Below are 25282 nucleotides of genomic sequence, written 5' to 3'. Positions count from 1 at the left end.
AGATAGATAGATAGATAGATAGATAGATAGATAGATAGATAGATAGATAGATAGATAAGATAGACAGACATAAAAATAATTTGTCTAAGAATTGTGAATAAAGGAGAAAGTTGAAAAGGTGTGACAACATATGTTTTTATTATCATGTCTAAAGAAAAGTTCTTTCTTTCTTTTTCTTTTTCTTTTTTTTTTTGAAGCACTACATGACTTAAAGTTTGATTTCTTTAAGTGTATGAAAAAAATATACCAGAAACAAAAGCATACCCTATGCCCAAAAGCATAATGTTTGCATATAAAATATGGCACTGACTCATAGTTATATGGGTTGCATTTAGTCATCTGAGAAAGCCAATTATGAAGAGAAACTGTGGAATCCTAGACTTAATTGCTACAAAACTATCTATCAAATAGGGATCCATAAATGGAGATCGAATCCAAAGATCTTCTAGGTCTGTGTGATCCAGCTGGAATACAAACACACCTTTAATCCAGGAGATAGAGGCAAGCAGATCTGAATTCAAGGCCAGCCTAGTATAGAGCAGGTAAAAAAAAAGCCTTTAATACCAAACAATGAAGGTAAAGCTAGTCATTCCAGGAAGCACCCATGTTTGAAAGTGATGTCGAATTGCGTGGCAGAAACAGCAATGCATCAGAAAGACCTGACAAAATAGGATGCATGCCCAACTATCAGGACAAGAGAGAGGAAATGGAGCTACTGAAGGGACAATGAGAGAAAGAGAGATAAGGTAGTTTTTCACTGGAACAGTAATAAAGAGACAGGTTGCAGAGCTAGAACTCAGATGAAGACTCTCCTGAGACTCAATATCAGAGACTCACTTCTCTGATGTTGGTAAAGGCTTAAAATACCACCTGCCGGTACTCCTATAAAATCCCATACTCTTGGCTTACTATGTTTACTGAGTATGATTATTTATATATTTAAAAGTGGTATTTTTCCTAACTATTATCCATTATGTATTCTACTGAGTAGTGTTTTATTCCTTTATTCTTTCTTCTTTTAAAAACAGAATCTCACATAGCCCCAAATGGCCTTGAACTGGTAACTAGCCAAAAATGATCTTGAACTCCTGATTTTTCTGCCTTCATCTTCCAAGTGTTGGGATTATAGGTCTGTTTCTTTTCAACAGAGATACTCAGTCTTGGTTTAAAAAAAGGCGGGGGGAGAATGAGAGAAAAACAAAACAAAGTCACGTCTTACTTAGATTGTGCGAGGCAGCCTGGTGCAATCACGTTCTGGTTTTCCTCCACAGGCTGGACAGCAGTGAGCTCTGCCATGTTGACCATCACATCATTGGTGTGGCCTGGAAGCTGTGGGAGCACTGAAATGATCTTCTCTACTAAGTTGTCTCCATGATGTCCAACCGCTCCTGTTTAACCACACAAGCAAATGTAAACTCAAAGAGGACAGGAAAACGTTAGCTCGATGCATGTTTACGAATGTTCCTTCTGCCAAAAGTTAACAGATGCTCAATAATACCAACTTAGAATTTTCCTCTTTGTCAAATAAATCATGTTCTCAATTATCTAGGAAATGTATGCCTCATGGATTGAATGTAATGCTCGTGAAGACAGGCTTCTCACCTACTCCAGAAACTACTGTCTCCAGCCCCTAATCCAGCGAGCAGACACAGCAGCACCAATAACTCCTGAGTATAATATCAGCATGTAGTCGACTGATTAGCTACTGTCACAGGTGTCGCTATCCTGAAATTCTGAAGCTGAAAATCTATTTTTATTTTGATGATGAATGCACAATGACCAGGAAAAGCTTAGGGGACAGGTAAGAGTAAAAAATTTCCTGCCACTTCAACTCTGTGATGACAAGAGCGAACTCATCCTAGTTCACCTGGTACCCACCAGCTCCAGCATAGAAAGTCATCCAGTAGGCTCTCACTAAATATTGTTGAAGGAGGGGAAGAGTAAGTGGACACATGGCATCAGCCTACATTCGCCAACTGAATGCTATCTGTAGACCATGCATTGCTCCAAGATCTGTAGTTATACACACCAGTTCCAGGGATAATGGATGAGCGATGGGCTGCAGACAGAGATTTTCAGTACCGCATAAAACTGAGTGGTGGCAGCCCAGGCCTGTAATCCTTGTACTTGTTAGGTGGAGGCAGGGCAATGCTTGGTCTATGAAATTAACTTGTATCTCTAAAATCTATCACTGCTTGGATGGCATCACTCCAACCCTGGGCTACAGGTCTGCTTCACTTCCCGTCTACTCACATGTTGCTTCCCAATGCCTCTCTGTCTCTCTGAGTTTTGCCATGTCATATTAATGGTACAGAAGAACTACTTAGAAAGGCCAAATCCGGAATCCAAACAATCATTATCATCATTATCATCGTCATCATCAGCATCCTTACTGCAACTACTACATACGCAGGGCTCCTGGTGGACCGTATACCAAATTCCAAGCCATGAATTTATAATGTATCATTAATTGTAGCAACAAATCTTTAAGTGTGAATCATTATTTTCAGTCACACCGTAAAGATTCCACTTAAATAGCCCACTCGAAATCCAGTAAACAATTTATTTATTAATTACACTGTAATGGCTATTCTGAAATTAACTAAAATCCAAAAATAGAGGGTACACCTGTGAGAGATTTTTGCTCAGTATGAAATAAGTAGATCCATTTCTAATCCAGATCTTTGAAATAGGTAGACACATGCCTTTAATCCAGATCTTGAGGTGGGAAGACACACCTCTAATCTGGTCACACCTTCTGCTGGAAGCCTGTATAAGTACATGGAAGAAGAAAGATTTTGCTCTTTGCCTGCTTGCCCTTATCTTGCTAGTAAATCCATTTCTTCAGTGGCATTAGAGCCTATGTCAGGATTCTAGCATATACTAAAGACCAGCTTAGATAAGCAGGCTTGTGGACTGAGCAACTTCTGGATTTTTGGACTTTCCATTCATAGCCAGCCATTGTTGGTTAGCTGGACCTCAGTCTGTAAGCCATTCTAATAAATCCCCTTTCTATACATAGAGAGATATTCACTCTATACATTCTGTTGCTGCAGAGAACCCTGACTAATACACAAAGTAATATTTCAAGCCAGGTGATTGGGTTAAGGAAAAAGAAACCCTCAGGCCCCACAGGAGTGAACTGCAGCAGAGCTGATGTGTGTCAGGTAATTTTGATGTTAAAGAAGAGCATTCTTGTGGTGCCAGAAGATTACACTTTGTTAGCAGAATAACCAGGTCCTACTCACGCTGTTTGTGGTTTGTGGATGTCTTGGCACTCAGACTTGGAGCTGTTTGTTGAATACCAAATGCATGTAGGAACCAGAAGAAACCCACTATTCAGAGCACAGTCAGAAGAGTAAGTGAATTTTATCTTTACACTAAGTTTTACACTAGGTAGAGATAGTAGGACAATGTGTCACAAATATCTTCCTTTCCCTCCTCGCTAAATTAAAACTTTTTGTTGTTGGTTGGTTGGTTTTCAAGACAGGGTTTCTCTGTGTAACTTTGGCTGTCCTGGACTCACTTTGCCAAGCAGGCTGGACTCAAGCTCACAGTGATCTGCCTGCCTCTGCCTCCCTCAGGGCTGGGATTAAAGGTGTGCACCACCACACCTGACTTAAATAATAACTTCTATACATCTCCGCTTATCACCAGAATAACTTTTCTTTGATCCTGATGCATAAATTCTGATCTCTTCCCCCAAATTTTTCTTATTCATTCTGTCATCCATAGTTATTTGGCACAAACCCATGTCTGTATGTCTGTGAGTATGGCATCTGGCTGCTGCTTGTTGCTCCATCCTATCCAAAACAGCAGCATCTTTGAAAAATTATGATTCACTAAAGTCCCTGCAAATTGAAATTGATGGTATGCCTTTTAAAACTCTCAAAATAAAATAAGTTACATCTGAAATGGCTGTTATTTTCATACAGCCAAAGTAGCATTTGTTTTATTAAAATATTATATACCAACAACCCAAATGCTTACAGTAGAGAAATGACTTTTTGTGTGTATATATGTGTACACTTATACATATATTCATATGATTGTGTATGTGTGAGAGAGTGTGTGTGATCTTATTATGTAGCCCAGGCTAGCCTGGGGCTAACAATTCTCTTGTCTCAGCCTCCCAAGTACTGGGATTGTATGGACGTGGCAATGTCCTTACACACAGAAATAATTTTTTATTTGTTTTTTCAACCTGTGATATCTATATTAAAGCAGTTCTCTAAATCATATTTTAATTATCTTCTAGAACTTCAAAACTTTCTATGGTGAATACATATCCTTTCAATAATAACTAAAAATACAATTTATTCTCCCTCATCTTCCCATGCTTGCTTACTCTTCCTTTCTCCTTCATCCCTCTCCCTCTCTCTTTCTCTCTTGCATGTGCATGTAACTGCAAGTACTGCATATATTTTTTACCCTCAAAGTTATCAACCGTCTCGTAAGGGAAAGAAACTCTCTATCTTAGTCATCACTGTCTCACTAGGACCTGCAACAATGCAGAACACAGTGGACATCAAATAAATGTTTACTGAAAAACTGGAAGGTGATACCATTTTCAAGAAGGTAACAGCAAAATGATGAGAAAACTGTCTAGATTATAAACTTGATATTAACTATACTTGACCAAGCATGATGACACACATAAACAATCCCAGACCTTGGAGATGGAGGCAAGAAGATCAGAGTTCAAGGTCATTTTCAGTTACATAACAACTTCAAGTCCATATGAGACCTAGTAAAACAGATCACACACATTTTTCTATTATTTTTGAAACTTCCAATTTCTCATATAAGCACATAAATCATCTAATGGTAAATTATCAAGAATAGCCTCCAAAATATTACTAGTTTATCATATAAATTATATGTAAATTAACATCTAAATCATATACTAGAAGTATATTTTCTTTTGCTTCCTATGCAAAATACCTGTAAAGTAATTTAAATTGAAATCCAAATCACTACATTCATTCCAATAATTTTCAAATCACTTCTTGATCTTTAGAAGGTTCCAGCATAATCTTTTGTTGGCTGCAGTTCTTACTAGTTATACCCCAATCTAAGCCACAACTTAATTTAGAAAACCTCAACAAATTCTGGTAACCATTACTTCATTACATCAACAGGTCAGACCTCCCCAGATCCCCAAGCTTGTTGCATACAAAAGGACAAATCAGTAAAATGTCTGAGCCTGTAAGTATGATCCTGGATGCCAGGGTCTAGGCCAAATACCAAACAGACCCATGCCAAAAATGACTTCCATAACATTAATATATCACACCCACTCCATCTCAGTACTCTCAACACCTCTGGAAGCTATACCATCTACACCAAACAGCCACAGGCAGCCATTCATTTCCCAGTATTAGGTAACTTACTATGGTCTGAACAAGTAGTAACTTTTATTCAGTAGTGCAGATTTTAACATTCAAACAATATAACTTACAGTACAAGTTTTTTTTTTAAGATTTGTTTATTTATACGTATACAATGTTATGCCTGCATGTACACCTGCAGATCAGAAAAGGGCACCAGATCTCATCATACAGGGTTATGAGCCACCATGCGGTTGCTGGGAATTGAACTCAGGACCTCTAGAAGAGCAGGCAATGCTCTTAACCTCTATATTCAAACATCTTTGTAGCAAATGAAACCTGAAGGTGACCATATGCAAGGTTATTTGGGTGGTTACTCAAAAGAAAGCCAACAAAAATACTTGCATTTAGAAGCTACTGGGGTCCAGGAACAAACCAATCTAAATTACAATCTACCCTACAAAGTCTAATTGACCTTTTCTAAAAGAAAGCATGACATGATTTTAAAATGAAAAAGAGGCAGCAAGGTGCTTGGTGGGAAATGGTGCTTGCCACAAGTCTAACAATCCAACTTCATTCCTGAAACTCACATAGTTAAAGTGAAGAACTGACTACTGCAGGGTGTAGACATTTCTTGGCTTACACTATGCCAAAAGAGGATTATTTTCAGATAGGACACAAATCAGTCTTGGACTCACGCAACAGAGGACAGGCAAGCAAAGGATGTCCCAGAGAATAATCTTTTATCCTACTCTGGCTTTATCACCTCGCCAGATCATCCACCTATCATCTCATACATTTGGCCTTGCCCACTTGGGAGATACTCTCTAAAGTTGTAGAAACTCATTCCCTGGGAAGATGGAAACATTTTCTCCCTCCATATAAAAGCACCAGTGACAAACCAAGGCATGATTGCACCAACCCAACTTGAGAAACCAATGACTTCGTTGGGCTTCCTAACAGAGCATGAGTGGGGGTTAATGAAGAAGCATGAGTGACCCCAAAACTACCCCACCACAAAAATTCTCACTCCAGCACAGATGATGACTTCCCCATAGCTACACAGATGAAGTACTAACCCCTTCAGTAAACTTTCCACACTAGACACAGCCTAGCACCTCCCAAGTTTCCTTACAGGGAGGGCAGATTTACATATAATCTGCCAGCAGGTGCCAGAGTCTCCCCCAATTTCTATGGAAGAAACATCAACAGTCAGCAAGCTCCACCCAACTTACAGGCCTCTAATTTTAAGTAACACAGCTGCTCAGATCAAGACATGGGTGTTATACTTGGAGGGTAGCACTCTACAATGCCCCACTCACCCACACTCAGACTCCCAGCCCTGCACCCTGGCCTCTCTGTAGGACACTGATCTTGCTCACCTCCACCAAAACACTCTTCACTGAATATTTGAGAAGGTGAGGAGGAAGCATGGTTCTTGCAATCTGAATGTACTTGCTAAATAGTTCAATAACTTTTGACGTCTGTTTTCTCACCACAACTTAGAGTCTCAGCACTCTGTTGGGATTCATACTGCAACAGTTATCATAGGCCTTTGACAGAAGGCCTGAAATTGTCTTTTTTATTTGTTGCCTTGAATCTACACAAAGAAACCTATTTCCTTTCAACATTTTCTCAGGTCCTTAAAATATCTCCAATTCACTAGATATGATGGTGCCCACCTTTAATTCCAGCACTAGGGAGGCAGAGGCAAGAGAATCTCTGTGAGTTTGAAGCCAGCCTGATTTACAAATTGTTTTCCAAAACAGTCAGGGCTGTTACACAGAGAAAACCTGTCTCAAAAAAAAAAAAAAAAAAGGCCCCCAGCCCATATTTTGCTGCTTTCACTACTAGTTTAAAGGACACTGTGCAAGGAAGCCAACCAATGGAAGTGTCTTTAAGATATTTAGAGATTTTAGGTATAAATAGGTCTTTAATCCCAGCAATCATGAATGTAAGGTAGGCAGATAATAATATGAGGCTGTCTCATTTGGACAATTCAAAACCCAAAAGATGAACTTGGAAATTAATAAAATACATGGAAATATTGATATAATACTGTCATAAATGGCTAACTACTTACCATTTGTGTGGTTTGTTTGTTTTGTTTGTTTGTTTTGTTTTGTTTTCTTTTGGGGAAGGACAAATTCTGAGCCTTAATTTTATTCTTAAAGTAATGACTCACCTAACTTGTAAAAAGATCAAACAAGACAATGTATATGTCGTTTTTAATCCATGAAATAATTGCATAATTATGGTTAATTGATATCATTTCTTTTCACAAGCCTTACTGTGTGGCTCCAGCACTCCACTCACACAATGGTACTTACAGAATATCCATGGGGAATGGCCAACGGTGCAACTTAAATAACTCAGAAGCAATTAGAAAAAGGGTGTTAAACTTAATAACTGTCCAGGACCCAGTAACCTTTAATCCATTTATCCACCCCGTCATTCAACAAATGCTTATTTTCAGGCTAGTGGCACATGCCTGCAATCCTTGGACTTAAGAGGCAGAGGCAACAAATTCAAGATGAGCCTTGGACACATGGTGAGTTCAAAGCCAACGGGAGATACTTTGTGAGACCCTGTCTCATAAAGCCAAGGCCCAAAGATGCAGCTTAGTAGTAGAGCATTTACCTAGCATGCAAAAGGCCCTAAGTTCAATACAACCCATCAGTCAACAAACAGATACACAAATAAATATTGACAACATATTGTTTTCAAGTGACTCCTCCAACCACTAGGGAAGATATAGTAAAGTAGAACACACACACACACTCACAAGCTTCTATGCCATTCTTATGAAAGGAAAGGACAGGAAGCAACCAATTATTAGTTCTGGGTGGTGGTCAACATTATGTTGCACAGGCAGGACAGGGAGTAAAGAAAGTAGTCGGGGAAGGTCTCTCCGGGAAGTGAAGAAAAAAGTCATATGGATAACTGAACGAACATTCCACTGACTGGGACAAGGTTGGTGTGTGTGAGGTTTTGTGTGGGAAGAGACAATCCTGGAAATACATGTGTGACCTTGAATACTGCTGGTTAATCTTTGTTGATTTGACACAAACTACAGTTGTCTGGGAAGAGGGAAATCTCAATTAAGGAACAGCCTCCATCGGACTGTCCCATTGGCATTTTTGTGGTGCATTTTCTTGATTAATGATTGATAGCAAGGACCCAACCCACTGCAGGAAGTGCCACCCCTGGGCAGGTTCTGGATTGTACAAAAAAAGCAAGGCAGTAAGAGTGTTGCTCCAAGGTCTCTGCTGCAGGTTCCTGCTTGAGTTGCTGCAGTGACTTCCCTGGAAGTCTAAGCCAAATAAATCCTTCCTTACCAAGTCGTCTTAAATCATGTGTACTATAGCAACTGAAATCAAACATATGGATATTATAACGGGAGGACACAGCAAAAAAAAAAAAAATAGCATGATGGATTTATGGCTGATAAGATCACACAGTAAAATCACCGAGTGCTTACTCTCTATCTTTTGTTCTTTTTATGTTTGCAAACATACGTTTGCTAAAATGTTTACCCTTGCATGTGCTTATGGAAGGCAGAGGTGGACAACATGTGTCTTTTTCTATGGTGCACCATCTTATTTATTTAGTGACAGTCTCTTGCTGATCCTGGAGCTCACTGGTTGCCGAGACCTGCCTCTCTATACCAACAATCATCACCACTGACCAGCACTGCAGTTAGGGATGCATGCTCTCACACCCAGACCATCACACCCAGCTGTTACGTGTGCCCTTAGAATCCAGACTCAGGTCCCCGCGCTTGTGTAGCAAGCACTTTACCCACTGAACCAGCTCCCTATCCTTTGAAGTCCCTTTTACTCCTTGCTTTACTCTACTGTAGTAGACACTATTCTGAGCTTCAGGGAGAAGAGGGGAGTGCTGTGACTCATCCATGGATTCAGTAACACAGACATCACTGGGGAAGCCAGGATCTTGGAAGTATTAAAAACTAAAAGCCATACAAAAATGAAAGTCAAGAAAAAAAAAAAACTGACATAGGTGATTGTGGAAACAGCAAGTATAGACAACTGTCTCAAGTCTGCTACAATACGAAGCCAAATAAAATAGAAATGGAAGTTAGATGATCATGGGGTATCAAGAAAGGACACGCTGCATTCTCTCTGTATGCCAAAGATGAACATCTGGAAGAAGGGGGAAGTGTTCTATGTAGAGGTACTCAGCAGAAGTAAATGCATGAGAAGTGATAAGAGAGAACACTGATGTAAAAATGTCAGGAGGGATGGAGTGTTCCTTCTTAATTTGAAGGAAAGAAATATGTCCACAATGTGTGGTAGATTTGGTGATGGGAGATATGGAAGTCTTCTGCTGACTTATGCATTCTGTTTTGTAAAATCCTGCTGTCTGGCCATGACATTGCCACTGCTGCTCTCTTGAAACTATGATTTCCCTCAGGACGCCCTTGTAAGATTCAACTCACTAGCATTTCCTCAGAAGTACCATTAGTTTACTCTCTATTTTCTGACCTTAAAATTCATCTAATTAGGATGCAATCTCAAATATAGTTCTTCCTGATTTTTATAACATCACTCTACTTTTTTTCTAACCCATAAAGGGAAAGCTTACTGATAAAGTTTTTGATTGTTCTCACTGACCTTGAGTAGCATGAACATACCGAATTATATATACTTAACTATAGAGCAAAGTCGACCTCTGAAAATAAATTCTCACATCATGTGTCAAAAAGCATTTTTCTTCACCTATTTTAAGGTTAAAGTTATTCCTTGATGCATAAATAATTAATACATTGCTGCAATTTGAAATTACTACCCAAACCTCAACAGAATGAAAGCTAAGAATAAATCAATACACATTTAAAGATATTTTTCTACAATTCTTTTTACATCTTCTTACATGTGAGTAAGTTCAGTTTCACTTTTTAAAAAAATTTACATTTATCTATTTATTTGTACATGTTGGGGGTGCATGTGCAAACCACGGGGTGTGTGTGGAGAACAGAGAACAAGTGGAGGAAGTCAGTTCTCTCCTTTTAACCACGCGAGTCTCAGAGAACAAACAAAGGCCAGCCCCTGGGATAGTGGTTCTATAATCAAGAAGGTTGATCAAGCCATGTGGAGCAAGCCAATAGGCAGCACCCCTCCTTGACCTCTGCATCTGCTCCTGCCTCCAGGTTCTTGCCGTGTTTGAGTTCTGTCCTGACTTCCTTCAGTGATGCCATGGTGTGGAACTGTAACCCAAATAAACCCTGTCCTCTCCAAGTGTGTTTTGGCTATGGTGTTTCATTACAGCAATAGAACCCCTAACTAAGACAATGGCTACCTGGAAGTGTCTAAGAGTCTCAGGTGGTGGCAATTTCCTCCATATCAAGGTTATCTCATTTTTTCCGGTCTCTTGCACCAAGTGCAGTTGCTTTTTCAAAAGCAATAATACATACTAAAGCGGTTATTTGCCCAGTTAGAGCATTTAACGAACTAGGATGTACTTTTGTCTCTATCCAGCCTTCCACCAGACAAAAACTAAACTCCAGACGCTGTCAAATTAGGAACTGATTCGTTTAGTTCATTGTCAACCTCAATATGAAGCCAATATCAGATACATGCTGAATCAATAAAAAGGCCTGTAGCTGGGAGAGTGAAGATGAAAAACTCCTAGAAATCCCGCTTACCCGTGAGATCCAGAGTTCTATCCACAAAGATCACGGAAGCCCTCCCTGTAGCAGTCCTCTTCCTGTTCTTGGCAGGAGCATAATTTGCCAGATCTGTAGCGATGACCCGACTGAGGGAACCCACAGCGAAACACTCCTCTCGCACCCCTAGATGCTCACATAGAGAACTAAGGCCTGACACGAGGCATCTGATGTACAGCAGCAGCTCTGGGGTCAGGGAGGCGGCATCCACCTCGGCCAAGCTGTTCAGTCTCCTCTTGTCGGGTCTGGCACTATTCAGGAGATGTACATCCCGAGGGAGCAGTGGGAAAAGGGTAGCAAAAGCAGGAGTAAATGCAAGGTGGGGAGCAGCAGGGGCGAGCAACAACGGGATATGGAACACCTCAGCCGTGTAGTTCATGTTGCCCATCCACTCACACAGTTTCTCCTCCAGCTGTTCGAACACCGGCTGCTGCCCCTCTAGCTCGGCTGCTGCGGCCGCTGGTACGTGATTAGCAGTGAGGTGGACTGCGTGGCTCACGGCCGTGACCACCACACAGTACTGAAAGTGACTGCGGCAAATGATATCTCGTAGAGTGTCTACTACCCGGCCTTTCAGCAGGCAGCTCAACACGAACACGGCCCGGGGCTGCTCGGCTCCACCGCCAATTGCGTGGGGCTCAAATTCCCTCAAGTTGCACGCAGGACCCTTTATCGCCTCCAGAAGCCTGCTTGATCCGCAGCTCCAGTGCAGGCTCTCTGCGCAGGCGGCGTCCAGGTAGACCACCGACCGCTTCACTTTGGCCAGCACCTGCTCCCAGCCTTGCTGGGCGAAAGACAGCACGCCCGCGGAGCTCATGGCTCGGTCCTCGCCGGGTCCCGGGAAAACTAGCCGGCTGAGTGACAGGGACTTCGGTCAGAACTCAGGGCTTCCGGGTACTGAGTACCTTGAGACTTTGACAGTCAACACAGTCCACGTGGGCCTGTCTCTGACGTTCTCCGTGTGCGCGCGGTGATGACGTTTAAGGCGTTGATTGGCTGGTTCGGCGCGCGCGGGCCGGTGGGAGGATTGCCTAAGCGGGGAGGGAAAATGGACTATGCTTAGAGATTCATCATCCTGAAAACTTGACAGCTACTTTCTAGGAAAGAATTGAAAACGGGTTATGTTCATTCCTCTCTGTCAGCTCCTCCCAGTTAAGAATCCTCAGGAATAATAAAACCTCTCAGAAGTTTAATATCCTCAGCCCAGGCACTTCCCCATGTCAACTTTGAGCAGCTAGAGAAAATAGAAATAGCTACTGCTACATAACAGTTGGTCATAGATAGATTATCTTCTGCATCAATGCAAACATGCCTCGTGAAATACCTATTGGGACCAGCAGGATGGCAAGCCAGATGACCTGAGTTCGATCTTCGGGACTCACAGCAAAACAGAAAGTTGTCCTCCGATCTCCACAGGCTCACCCTTGGAAGAGCACAAGTCCCCGCCCTCAACACACACACAGTGAGATCCTGTCTCCCCAAACACACACAAAAGCAAAAGACTACTTTTCCGTTCACTTCACAGCTACTGAAATCTAGCAAACCGAAAGAGAATCAGATCTCAGTTTGGAACCTGTTTTTATTTAATTGTGGAAGCAAAATTTACTATTTTAACGCCGCGTGTGTGCATGTATGTGTGTGTGTGTGTGTGTTTCACACAAGATCTCACTATATAGCCCTGGCTGTCCTGGAACTCGATCCATGAACCAGGCTGGCTGTAAGCTCACAGAGATCGACCTGCCTGTGTTTCCCAAACGCTGGGTTTAAAGACATGTGTCGCCATACTTGGCCTCTCAACATCAACTTAGTAGTAATTTATTCGTTGTCTAATTATTATAACGAAGTACTTCTTTTCAGTACTTCTCAAGAGTCTATATCATTATTATCGGTATTATTTTGAGGTGGGGTCTTACTATGCCGCCCTGGCAGGTAGCTTATGAGCCTGAGTGAATCACTAACCTCAGCTTCCAGAATACCTGGGAGGGCAAGTGTGCACTACCAGGCTCAAATTAGTATCATCAACATCACTGCTAAGAATAAATCGCAATAAATAATAAACTGGAAAACAAACATACTTAGGATGAATGTGATAGTGCAGAGTGTGAGGTCATAACATGGGGAGTGAGAGATGGCATACAAAATAGTAAGTAACCTATCTTAGGACTTTCCCGTGGCAAATGGAGAGATAAAGAGACCTTAACCAAGGAAGCATATCCATACAAGGAATTTAGTTTGGGAGGAAGGAAGGAAGAGGCCTTTTAAGGATGGTTATTAGTGATTTACAAGCTTCTCTGCTTGGAGGAATCATTTTCAAAGTTTAGCTCAAGTGCTACCTCCACCACACAGGCACTTCTAATGCATCCGCCATCATCCATCAAGTCTTTGATTTAGTCTAAACAATGCTTTGAAAGATTTCTTCCAGACTGGAGGGGAAAACAATCCACTCTGCAAAAGACTATCAGCTCTTTCGTGAAACCATCAAATTTTATTATAGATACACAGAACAATGAAGATAGAGATAACCACAGTGGCTTCTTATAGTATCCCCAAACAGGCAGTAAACCTTCTTTTTGCTTTTTCTATCAAAGGCCAAGAAGATATTGTGTGTCACGCAACAGATGGAAATGAAAGACAAACAACACAGATTTGGCCTAGTGAAGAGTCTCTGTCAAATAAGACATGTCTATCATACCCAGTGGAAGCAGCATATGGTCTAAAATGGAGTTATCACCTCTATTCTGCTCCCCGTGACCTCATCTGCATGCTCAGCTCATCTACATTCTGCCCCTCACTCCACTCCCAGTGCAGTTCTCCTCTGTCTCAAGGCCTTTGCATGCTCCTACTCTCCCTGGCCAGTAGACCCTATCCAGGAACCCACAGGGCTTACTGCCTCTCTCCATCTAAGTACCTCCTTTTATTATTATTATTATTATTATTATTATTATTATTATTATTATTTTACCTCATCTTATTGGTGTTCCTGTACCATTTGCTATGTGGCACAGCTACATTAACATTATATAACAATGTAGTCATTTACACCTCCTCCCTTTTAATCACTTTCCCCTGAGTATTAATACAGCTATTATTATTATCATTAATTATTATTATGGTTTTTTCAAGACAGGGTTTCTCTGTGTAGTCTTGTCTGTCCTGGACTCCCTTTGTAAACCAGGCTGCTCTGGAACTCACAGAGATCTGTCTGCCTCTGCCTCCAGAGTCCTGGGATTTCAGGAGTGTGTAACCTCCCCCAACCCCTGCCACACCCAGCGCTATTATTATTATTAAGCCTTAGCAACATGGTGTATTTCTATGTTCAGTATTTTACTCTTTTATTAGAATAAAGTCTTTATGAAAGAAAGGATTTTTTAATTGCCTAATCTATACAGCCTTGAAGAGTCCCTGATACTTGGGTAGACTTTCCTACATATTTGTTGAATTCAGAAAAGATTTTACAGAGGTGATAGTTCTTAGAAGTTAAAACAAGGCAAAAATTTCCGACTGATGGGGCCCTCCCCCATCAGTCACTAATTAAGAAAATGCCCTGCAGGTTTGTCTACAGCCTGAGCTTATGGAAGCATTTTCTCAACTGACCCTCATTTCCCTCAGGACCAGTTTGTGTTAGAAACCGGCAGACAAGTATGATTCTGTGCCAAGTAAACACGTGAGAGATGATGGTCTTCAAGATTTTCAAATGAACAAATGGTGGAGGGAGAAAAGCATCAAGGACCAAAAAGAACAATGGTGTAGCAAAAGGAACTGGGGATTGGAAGGAAGGTTGGGGGAAGGGAACTTCAAAGAACACCAGAAGCCAGAGCGCAAGCCACAGTGAAGAGCAAAGCTGCAAGCCTTGGGGTAGGAGGAGCCAGTGGCGCTGCGCACGCGCAATGAAGCTCAGGTGCCTGCGGCCGCGGAAGCAAAGCCACTTAGACGCCTTGCCGCTTGGGTGCTGCTGCGCATGCGCCGGCGGACCAGTGGCTGATTCTTCACGGTCGCCGCCTCCGCCGAGGTCGGCCCTGGCTGGATTTGAGTCTCGCGCTCTCTCCGTTCGCTTACCGGCGGGTTCGCTCCCCATCTCGCGCCCCAGGACGGCGAGGCTGGGCAAAGGGTTGAAAGGGGGCTGTTGATCGCCGCCTTTAACTTGTGCGTGGGGCGGCCATGTCGGCCGGCGAGGTGGAGCGCCTGGTGGAGCTGAGCGGCGGGACCGGAGGGGATGAGGAGGAAGAGTGGCTGTATGGCGGTACGGAACTTCCTGTCTGTCTCCCGGGTTCTCTCTGGCCTTCCTCCCGGCGTCGCAGGCCTGGGCGTCCGGGGCCTCTCGTACTAGCTTGGCCGGCCTGAGTTAGGCCGAGCGCGGCCTGCACCTCCCGGCCCTCGCCCAGACCCGCAGCCGCTCACCGCGCGGTGGACGCGGCCCAAGGAGGCCGGGCAGCCCCGCTTCGCCCTCCTCCCCACCGTCCTGGCCTCCTCGCTTCTGCGCTCTCTGTTCATGCCCTTTCTATCGCTCCTGAGCTGCTTCGGTGTGTCTCTTGCTCGGTGGCTGTTGGGTGCCCCTCCTGGTTTCTTTCTTTCAGAAACAGTCATTCTGTAATAACAGCTGAATAAAGTTAATGCTATAAAACTAAAGTCTTGTTTCTTGATGGTCAGTTTGTATGGAATGCACCTGCAAGGGTATCTCCTTGTCTGAAAGTCGTGCTTTTAAAATATTAATTAAGAGAGACAGAGATAGAATACACTATGGGTCCATAAAGAAAACCCTGAATTGTCTTCTGTGTTAAGGTGAAGTTTTTATTTTTTAAGAGACTGCTCTATAGTCCACGTCATAGTACCTCGTGACTTTTCCCGTAGGCTTGTTATTCAGTGATTATGTATTTCTGTGTCCCCAGATTTAACGCATCATATACTTTGTTTTTCTGTAGGGGACATGTTTGATGTCTGGTTTTTAACTTTTAAGTCGTAATCTCTCTTGTTATACTATATTTGAAAGTATTTTGTCCTTGCCTAGAACATAAATTCTCGAACATAAACTGCTTTAGATTATGTTTTAGTGGAAAGATTTAACATCAGTACTATTCTTAAAATGTGAAATGTGTTGGGTTTCCCTTACCAAGATGTGTACATCTTCATTACCTCTTAAATTAAGCCTGTATTAATAGCAATAAAGTCTTGATTTTTTTTTTCCGTAATAGATGTATCTTGTTTTATAAAGTGATCTAACTTTGGCTATGCTTGTAGGCCCATGGGACGTGCATGTGCACACTGATTTGGCAAAGGATCTAGGTTAGTGCTTGTGACATTTCCTTCAGATTTTTATACTAGTTGCTTAAGCTTGGCTTCTTTATTTAAAATACTTTATTTTATTTTATTTGGTAGATGAAAATGAAGTTGAAAGGCCAGAAGAAGAAAATGCCAGGTTGGTGAACTTTCCTGTTGATGTTTTATGCAGATTGTGATATTAGCAGGTTGTCTAGTGTTTCATTGTAACCCTTGGCTTAATTACACTTTGACCAAAGTTTGGAGGACTTTTTCTATTTCAGGACCAATTCTGTCTTGGTTTCTAGTAGCTTATAGGACAGTTTTTTGGAGTTTGATGTGTGCCAACTTTTCACTGTTGAATAACTTTTTATTCTTAAAGTTTAGTAGTGGAGTATATAAAATAGTTGGATTTTTTTTTGTTTTATTTTGTTGTTTTGCTTTCCGAGGAAAGCGTTCTCTGTGTCCTCTTTGTAGCCCTGGCTGTCCTAGAACTGTGTAGATCAGGCTGGCCTCAAACCCAGAGATTCACCTGCCTCTGCCTCCCAAGCTGGGATCAGAGGGATGCACAACTATGCATGCCTGAATGTAGTCATTAAAATACTGCGAAAAAATAATTCACTGTCAGATTTTAAATAACGAGTGAAGATTGTTGCTTTCATCATTTATTGGTGTTTTTATAGTATAATTTACTTTAGGTGTGATTTCGTTTTTTCTCTTTTTGAGACAGGACCTCATACTGTGTACCCCTGACAGACTTGGAACTCCTTTTGTAGACTAGGGTGGCCTTGAACTCAGAGACATCTGCCTGACTATGCCTCCTAGAGTGTTGGAATTAAAGACACGTGCTACTATGCCTGGCTCAGCTGTAATTTATTGCTTTACATTCCTTTAAATTCATAATGGATCTAATTTTTGGAAGGAAACTGCTCACTACTATACCATGAACACAATAGATGGTTTTTAAAGTTGATTTTTCCTTGTTATTATGCAAAACAGTATTTTTCAGTGTGTGTCTAGGGAACCAACATTTAATCAAAATTTCACTATACCTCATTCATATAAGTACATGGCTAAATTGACTTTACCGTGATCAAGGTAGCGGTCTGAGATAATGAGTGATTTTAAGAGAAGTTAAGGGCTGGAGAATTGGCTCAGTTGGGGAAATGCAGCATAAGCATGTGGACATGAGTGACATCCTAGGAGAGACATAGGTAGGAGCATCTAAAGAAAATGGAGAGGGTTGGGAAGGTACCCGATGTCTGTGGCCTCCACATGTATCTTACATACAGAACTCTTAAAGACTATTTAGATTTTCAGAGTGAAGGGATTCATACTTCATACCTAGCATGATAGCTGTAATGCAAAAGATAAGACAGCTGTAGTGACAGATGTAGTGACTGTTTATACAATGCTATTGTAAAGTTGCACCTCTCTAGAAGGATATTCTGGCAGCTTCCTCAAATGGTTAAACATAGAGTTATCATTAGTTAAGCAGCCCTACTCACTTTAGATTAGAGAAGTGAAAACGTACACGACCACAAGAACTTGAGTATCAGTGCTCTTAGCACAGTTGTGGCTAGTCAGAAACTAGGAGATAACCCACCTGGCCCCCACTGCAAGTTAATAGATTCAATGCGGTGTGCCCTTGGGGAAATATTTCGTGGTGGAAGGAAATGGAGTACTGACTGCTACAGTATGGATGAGCACATTGAGCATGTGTTAAGGGAAAGAAGCGACTAGGAAGGACGTGCCTGGCTCGGTATAGAAAGTTCCCAGAACAGGCAAATAAATCCATAGCAATAGAAAGACCAGAGTTGTGGGGTAGAAGAAAAAGGGGTGACTGGTGAGATGCAAGACTTCTTTTTGGGAATCTATATACACATTCTAGGATTTCTAGTGATGGTTACACTGTGAACAAAACATATCCCTTTAAGTATAGTCGTTAAATGGATAGATGTGACTTATTCTTAATTGCGTTTCTAAAATGAATATCGGCAGTGAAAGTCCATTACAAGTAAAATTCTTTTTCATCAAAAAAAAAAAGCGTGCTAAAACCAAAAACAGTGGAAACATGGAAATAAGGAGTGAAAGTAGAAATAGCTTCTAAAGAGCTGAAATTAGCAGTGTTCTTCCAGATATGTCCCCTTTTTTCTTTACTCATTTCTGGATTACCTGAAATTTAATGATTTATGTTTGGAGTTTATGTGTTTAGCTCACTTCCTTAAGAAGTTGGTAAGTCTAAAACGATTGAATGTTTTCTGCACATTCATTCATTAGGTGAGCAATCAAGTTTGTTACATGATAAAGAGTTACAGTGAAATACACATCTTTTTGAGCTAATCCTTGTCTCTAGATTTTATTACTTAACTCTAATTCTGAGTTCACTTTGTGTTGGTTTCTTGTTTGTTCCATTGTAAATTGTGTATTGTATTTTGCCTGCATGTGTGTTCATGCACCATGTTTCTGCCTCATGCCTGTGGAGGATAGAAGGCATTAGATCTCTTGGGACTGCCATTCAGATGGTTGTGAGCTGCCATGTGTGTGCTGGGACACAAACCTAGGTCCTGGAAGAGTAGCGTGAGCTCTGAATGCCTGAGCCATCTTTCCGTCCTCAAGAGTTCACTTTCTTGTGGTGCATGCTTGACTTCTCTGGGACACAGCATGGTAGTTCATTTACTTTGGCCTCCTCCAAGTGCTGATGCCTATATTGGCTGTTAATTTTATTTGAAAACTTCTGTGTGTCTCTCATCCCATATGAGGACGTTTGCCTTTAAATCTTTACTTTTCTAGAAAAATCTTATAGCTTTATTCTTATCTCTTAATGGTGATGAGGAGTTAAAAGTTCTAAAGGACTATGTGTAATGGAGAAAGAGTTCAGACAGAGCCAGGCTTCAGCTTGGTATATCATTGCATTATCCTGCCTGGGTCCCTGCAGTTGAATTTGGCCCTCTTCATTGTGACAGGTTCATTGCCGAAGCCTCTGTCCTTAAGCATTGCATTACACTGATGTTAGTGCTGTCATGCTTCACTTATACAGGCTTTAGCTGATTATAGTATTCTGCCCTATGAAACGGAAAGCACACTGAGGGCTCATTCCACCACTTGCAGGCATGCGCATAATACCAACAGGCAAGCAAAACTTGTTTATGCCTCTCTGGAAGTTTTTTAAGCAAAGTTAAGAATTATAGTAGTACATTTATCTTGAGTCCTGTGTTAGGACAGAAAAAGTTGAAGTTTTCTGCCTTTTTCCTTTTGTTTGCTTTAGTTGAGTATGATGTTCTTGGCTGCCACTAAGGAATATTAAAGAACTGAAGTTTAGGACAGATGAGTATGGCTCTAATGAAAAGAACATCGAACTTGTCCAAAACTAAACGTTTACTTTGAAATGATACTAAAATTTCTCATACCCTTGGGCCAGATCAATTCATTGTTTTGTATGGTGTTTCTTTCTGTACAATAGCTAAAGCTTACTGACAAGAAACTGACTTCACTATAGTTTTTTTAAAAAGCTGAAATTAGCAGTGTACTTCCAGATAAGCCCCCTTTTTTCTCTACATTTCTTTATCTGAAATATCTGGAAGTATTATTTTTGGTTAGTGGCTTAAGTCTCATGGCAGTGTGAATGTTTCATTGTTAACTGAAACAATTTTTGTTGCAAAATGACAAGTCAAATTTGCACAAAGCAGATAATAAAGATTCAGAGTTAAAAATGGTATGGTGTGCAGTAAAACTTGAATTGTGTTCTACCATCAAATTGTATTTCATTAAGGATATTGTTGGGCAAGCCAGGTAGTGGTGGCCCACAACTTTAATCCTAATACTCAGGAAGCAGAGGCAAGTAGATCTCTGTGGGTTCCAGGCTTGCCTAGTCTGCAGAGCAACTTTCAGGACAGCCAGGGCTGTTAAACAGAGAAACCCTGTTTTGAAAAAGAATGGGGGAAAAAAATGTTGGGCAGAGAGTGGTGGTACAGGCCTTTAATCCCAACATTTAAGAGGCAAAGGCCAGCAGATCTCTTGAGTTTGAGGTTAGCTTGGTCTACATAGTTCAAAGACAGCCAGGGATATGTCAACTGATTGTCTCAAATAACCCAGCCATTACTTCCATCTAAGTATTTGTTTCATGCATATCAACAGGAAAGCAGATAGATTTGCTAGTCTTGTTTTTATCATCCAGTAGAGCTAATGACTTTAGAAAATCTTATCAATGATAGCCTGATGGTAGGGTAATCTGTTCTTGAAGCAGCACATCTGACTTGTCTGCCCACTTTCTTTTTTTGCAGTACTAATCCTCCACCTGGAATTGAAGAGGAAGCTGCTGAAAATGGCGTGGCAAAACCGGTAACATACGTCTCAGGCTTTGAAACCCTGTTACTCTTGTGTTTAAAATCTTTGTTAAGAACTTGAGTTTACAAATAGAACCAGCATTTAACATAACTTTGAGCATCCTGTGTGACTTGACCTCTGATGTCAGCTGCTGCATCTGATACCATCAGAAGAGCATGGAGGACTTAGTGAGGAGAAAAAGAGTGGGAAGAAACTTCAGAAGGGCACATGGCATCAACAAAGAACCAAATTTTGTAAAGCAACTGACTGTCATACGTGAGCTTGGTTTCCAAAGCCAACATTAAGTCCATAACCTAAAGCTGACTGTTAGTTTCTTAGGAATGCTCTCTGAATGTGATACTCCCTGACACTGTGACTATTAAAATGGTGATTGGGATGTCCTCTGATACTTAACACATTTCACTCCTGAACAGAGACAGAAACGTGCTTTCTTTTTACTTGAACTTATTAAAAAAAAAGTTTTGCATAGGTTATCTAACACTATGTAACTAAAATATAATAGCTTTTTAGATCCACACTAAAACCATTGTAAGCAGATCCATTGTAATTTGAAAAATACATGCTTCTTCAATCATCCACATGTTGAGTTTCTTCATACTATAATTGATGACCTTGCAAAATAAATCTGAAGTAGTATAGTATCTAAGATAAAATTCTTTAAAAAGAAGTACTTCAGAAGTTCTTAGGAGTCAAACATTTTTGAGGTTCAATATCGGTATTAAAAACTACCAAATAGTTAACAGAGCATGCATTATTATTCTCTGAAAGATGGCAATAAAATTTCTCTTATTCATAAGCTTATTAATTATTGTAGATCAAGTTGGGATAACAATTTTATAAGCTTGTAATTTGTACTCTAAAACTTTTTAAAAACAGAATAAATAATGTGTTTATTAGTATTAAATGCTGAATTGGATTATTTAATTCATTTTGTAATTGTTTATATTGGTGTAGAAAGTGACTGAGACTGAAGATGATAGTGATAGTGACAGTGATGATGATGAAGATGATGTTCATGTCACCATAGGAGACATTAAAACTGGAGCACCACAGTATGGGTAAGTTACTATTCTCTTACTTGGCAGGGTCATGTGTGCCATGGCTTGCATGTGTAGTTCAGAGGACCCTTAAAAGAGTCGTGCTTATATTTCCACTCAGTTGTGGGCTTAGCTGCAAGTGCCTTTAGTCTGAGCCACCTTGGGGCCCTGAGTTATGCCTGTCTGAATTCACATTGGGGAGACACTCTGGATTGTCGGGGTGATTCTGTTGATTTTCACGTTTTCTGTCTTGCCAGGAAATGAAAGAACTTGTTACAGTTTCAACAGGTGGTTACTTTGCACCTGCAGTTAATTACATACTTGGAAGCAGCAGTGTCTGATTGCATTTAAAACAGCTTTGCTACAGAATAGGCTAGTATGAGTTCTTTGGTTAGAATTAGAACAATGAAATTGTAGTTTGCATTTGTTATCTTTTCATTTTATTATATAAACCTTAATTTAGGTCTTTAAATTTTATATCCAATACAAAGTAACATATTGCTTCTTGGCTGCCATAATTTATTGTTTTGAGTTAATTATCTGTTGGGCCTTCTAGGCCACTGTGCTGGTAGCAAGATTTATCTCCCATAAACTGTACCAAGTAGATGGACTATAATACAAAGATATTGAAGGATTGGAAGAAAACATTAAAATATGGATTGCAGTTTTGTTATGGTGGTAGAATTAATAGTTCTTTGGGGTTTACAAATTAGCTGTATAAGATGACTACTAAAACTTTTTCCTTGTCTTTGGGAGGTTGATTTGTTTTGATGATGATTAACCATTTAGAATGGGATGAAGTGGAATTTCAGTGTTGTCCTAGATGGCTAAGATTGTTAAACTTTTAAAAATGTTATTGGTTATATGAGAACTGTTTGTTCATTGTTCCTTAGTTTGTTTATGGATTAGGGGCTTTGGTATTTGCTTTGCTTTTATACTTCTGTCCTTTTTTTCTTTTTCTTTATAGACCTTGAACTCAGAGATCACCTGTCTCTGCCTCCTACGTCCTGGGATTAAAGGCACGTGCCACTATACCCAGTTCTTGAGTTCTTTACATATTTTGTATATTAATCCTCTTTTATAGGCTGTCTTTGCTCAGTTGTTTGTAATTCCATTTGTCAGGGCTTGGTTTCACTTCCTAAACTATTAGACTCATTTTCAGATAGAACTTGCTAAGTGCCTCTTAGATTGTTTTCCTTAGCATACCAGTTTTGTTCTTTAACCAGTTTCAGTAGACTTGCTCAGGGTGAGATACAAGGATGTGGTTTCATTCTTCTGTAGGTGGACATTTGTTGGAGTGTTGATGTTTTGTTGACGCTCAGTAGTTGTGTGAGATTACTCCTAAATCCTTTGCTCCATTGATCTGTTGTCTGTGTTTGTGCCAGAACTGTGTTTTTGTTACTGGCTCTGTGGTCTATTACAGTCAGGTGTGGTGATATTTCTGGCAATGTTCTTTCAGATTGCTTTGGCTATATGCTTCCATGTGGATTTTAGGATTTTTTTGGTAAAGAATGTCACTGTTGTATCCAATCAAATCTAGATTGTTTTCTGCTGATATTGCCATTTTCACAGTATTGTTTTTATTGGAGAGGTCTTAGGCTTCTTAGGTTTTCCTTTTTTGTTTGAATGAGATTGATTTCCTGATTTCTTTCTCACTATGTTCTTTTTTAGTATATAGGTGTGATACTGATTTTAAAAAATAATATTAATATATTTTGCTCTTTGACAATTTTACATGTTTAAATATAGTGAAGTCTGGCTACTCGATTTTCTGTGGAGTCTATAGGGTCTACCAGTAGAGTTGTTACTTGCTAAAAGAAATTTTTGGCTTTCTCCTTCCCTTTTATTTCCCATTTCTAAAGTGAAAGCTTTAAGTTCTATATTGTGGAAAGTGCACATGCTTGTTTCATTACTGACTTTAGTGGAATCATCCCACACATGCTGGCGATGCATCTGAATGTCATGCCACTTTGCCATGTAAAGATACTTTCCGTCCATTTCTAATTTCTTGAGGATTTTTATTGAAGGGAGGTCAGACTGTATCAAAGGTAAAAATTAGAAATAATAACATTATTTTGGTAATGGTGGCTATTGGACTCAGAACCTTCCCAGCGCATGCTAGACAAGTGCTCCTTCACCACAGCCCACAAAAAAACACTACTGAGCAGAACAAAAGCAGAAATCATCAAAGGTCCAGCTAGTTGAAATTTTAAGGGAAAAGAGTGAAATGAAATAACATGAGTATAATGTGAAACATAACTCCTTCATAGGCTTGAGTATAATCTGAAAGCTTACTAATCTTGCTGTTCACTACAAATCATTCTTACCTGGTCCCCTGTGTCTCCTTCTCTCCCCCCAAACAGTGTCGAAAGCTATTTCAGTTAACACTGATACTTAATTTTATTTTTTTCTACTCATTAAAAATATGGTACTTTTTTGTTGGTGATTTTTATTTGTTTGTTTTGGCTTTTTTTTCTTTTGGCTTTTTTTTGTTGTTGGTGGTGGTGGGTTTTTTGGTTTGGTTTGGATTTTGTTACATGGTCCTGAACTTACTATGGAGACCAGGCAGACCTCTAACTCAGATATTGCCCACCTTTGCCTCATGAGCACTGGAATTAAAGGGGTGTGCCATGTGTCCAGCAACAAACGCGTTTAAAGAAAATTAGAGTAAGACCTCAGCGGTCTAAGTGACTTGGTCAGAGTTGCACACTAGTTGTGTTTGAACATGGGTTGGTTTAACTTCAACTCTTTGCCATATGGATATTACTACATTTAAAATGTGACTTGGTGTTCTCATTTATGTATGTGTGTGTATATATGTGTATACTTATATATATGTGTATATGCACACATACATATATATGTGTTTGTGTAGTCACAACCCAGATATAGATGGAGGATATTGCAGGTGTCCTGGAAGATTTATTTCCCTTTGCCCTTTAGTTAGTAACTTCTTGTTAACACTGTTTTTCTTATTCTCCAGATTCGTTGTTTCACATTTCTTCTAAGGGAATTCATTTTTATGAATGCAATACTCCATGTGAGAAAGACTAAAGTGGGTGATGGGATTTGGCAGCGTGCAGGCTGCTTTCCTCACTGCGGTATTCCTAGATGTTCAGGAACTGGGAGGTGACAGCAAAGGTTTTTCTCAGGATATTTACTGTAATGGCGTAGTGAGGGAGTAGCTGGGAGACTTTTGAGATGGGAAAAATTATATTTAAAAAAAATTATTTTAGATGGGAAAATGTCAGGCCTTTAAAAGAAAATTAGTTTGGGGGCTGGAGAGATGGCTTTACACTGGTTCTTGCAGGGGATGTGGGTTCAGTTCCCTGCACCCACATGTGCCTCACAACAATCTGTAACTCCAGTTCCAAGGGATCCCATGCCCTCTTCTGACATCTTTGGACACCAGGCACACTTGTGATGTACATGTAGGCAAAACAGTCATACACATAAAATAATCTTAAAAAATCGTGGTCTACATACATGTAAGCAAATAGTTGTGCACATAAAATAATCTAAAAAATTTAAGAATTCGTTTTTATTCTGTAATAACTAAATAAGAAACTTGAAAAATTAGTGTAAAATTTGTGAATACCGATTCATTCACTTACTCTGGGTTTATAACA

General features: G+C 40.3%; 2 protein-coding genes across 13 annotated transcripts in view; one reads left to right on the top strand and one right to left on the bottom strand.

The window, feature by feature from the left end:
* Positions 1 to 12018, bottom strand: part of Scfd2 (sec1 family domain containing 2) — a 247815-nt gene extending 235797 nt beyond the window's left edge. For both annotated transcript variants that reach the window (XR_008722761.1, XM_055629303.1), the window contains exons 1-2: positions 10996 to 12018; positions 1220 to 1388 (exon numbers count right to left, since the gene is read on the bottom strand). Coding sequence is in view for 1 of the 2 variants with exons in the window: in XM_055629303.1 (XP_055485278.1) it covers positions 1220 to 1388; positions 10996 to 11833 (1007 nt within the window). In the remaining variant the exon portion in view is untranslated. The remainder of the gene's footprint in view (positions 1 to 1219; positions 1389 to 10995) is intronic.
* A 2935-nt stretch (positions 12019 to 14953) lies between these two features.
* Positions 14954 to 25282, top strand: part of Fip1l1 (factor interacting with PAPOLA and CPSF1) — a 56652-nt gene continuing 46323 nt past the window's right edge. For all 11 annotated transcript variants that reach the window (XM_055629433.1, XM_055629431.1, XM_055629434.1 and 8 more), the window contains exons 1-5: positions 14954 to 15256; positions 16252 to 16296; positions 16390 to 16429; positions 20553 to 20610; positions 21571 to 21674. In XM_055629433.1, the coding sequence (XP_055485408.1) occupies positions 15175 to 15256; positions 16252 to 16296; positions 16390 to 16429; positions 20553 to 20610; positions 21571 to 21674 (329 nt within the window). In that variant the 5' untranslated portion in view covers positions 14954 to 15174. The remainder of the gene's footprint in view (positions 15257 to 16251; positions 16297 to 16389; positions 16430 to 20552; positions 20611 to 21570; positions 21675 to 25282) is intronic.

This window comes from Psammomys obesus, unplaced genomic scaffold, assembly GCF_907164565.1.
Source record: "Psammomys obesus unplaced genomic scaffold, mPsaObe1.curated_primary_1811, whole genome shotgun sequence".
NCBI lineage: Eukaryota > Metazoa > Chordata > Mammalia > Rodentia > Muridae > Psammomys > Psammomys obesus.
This window is presented reverse-complemented; position numbering and strand designations above follow the sequence as displayed.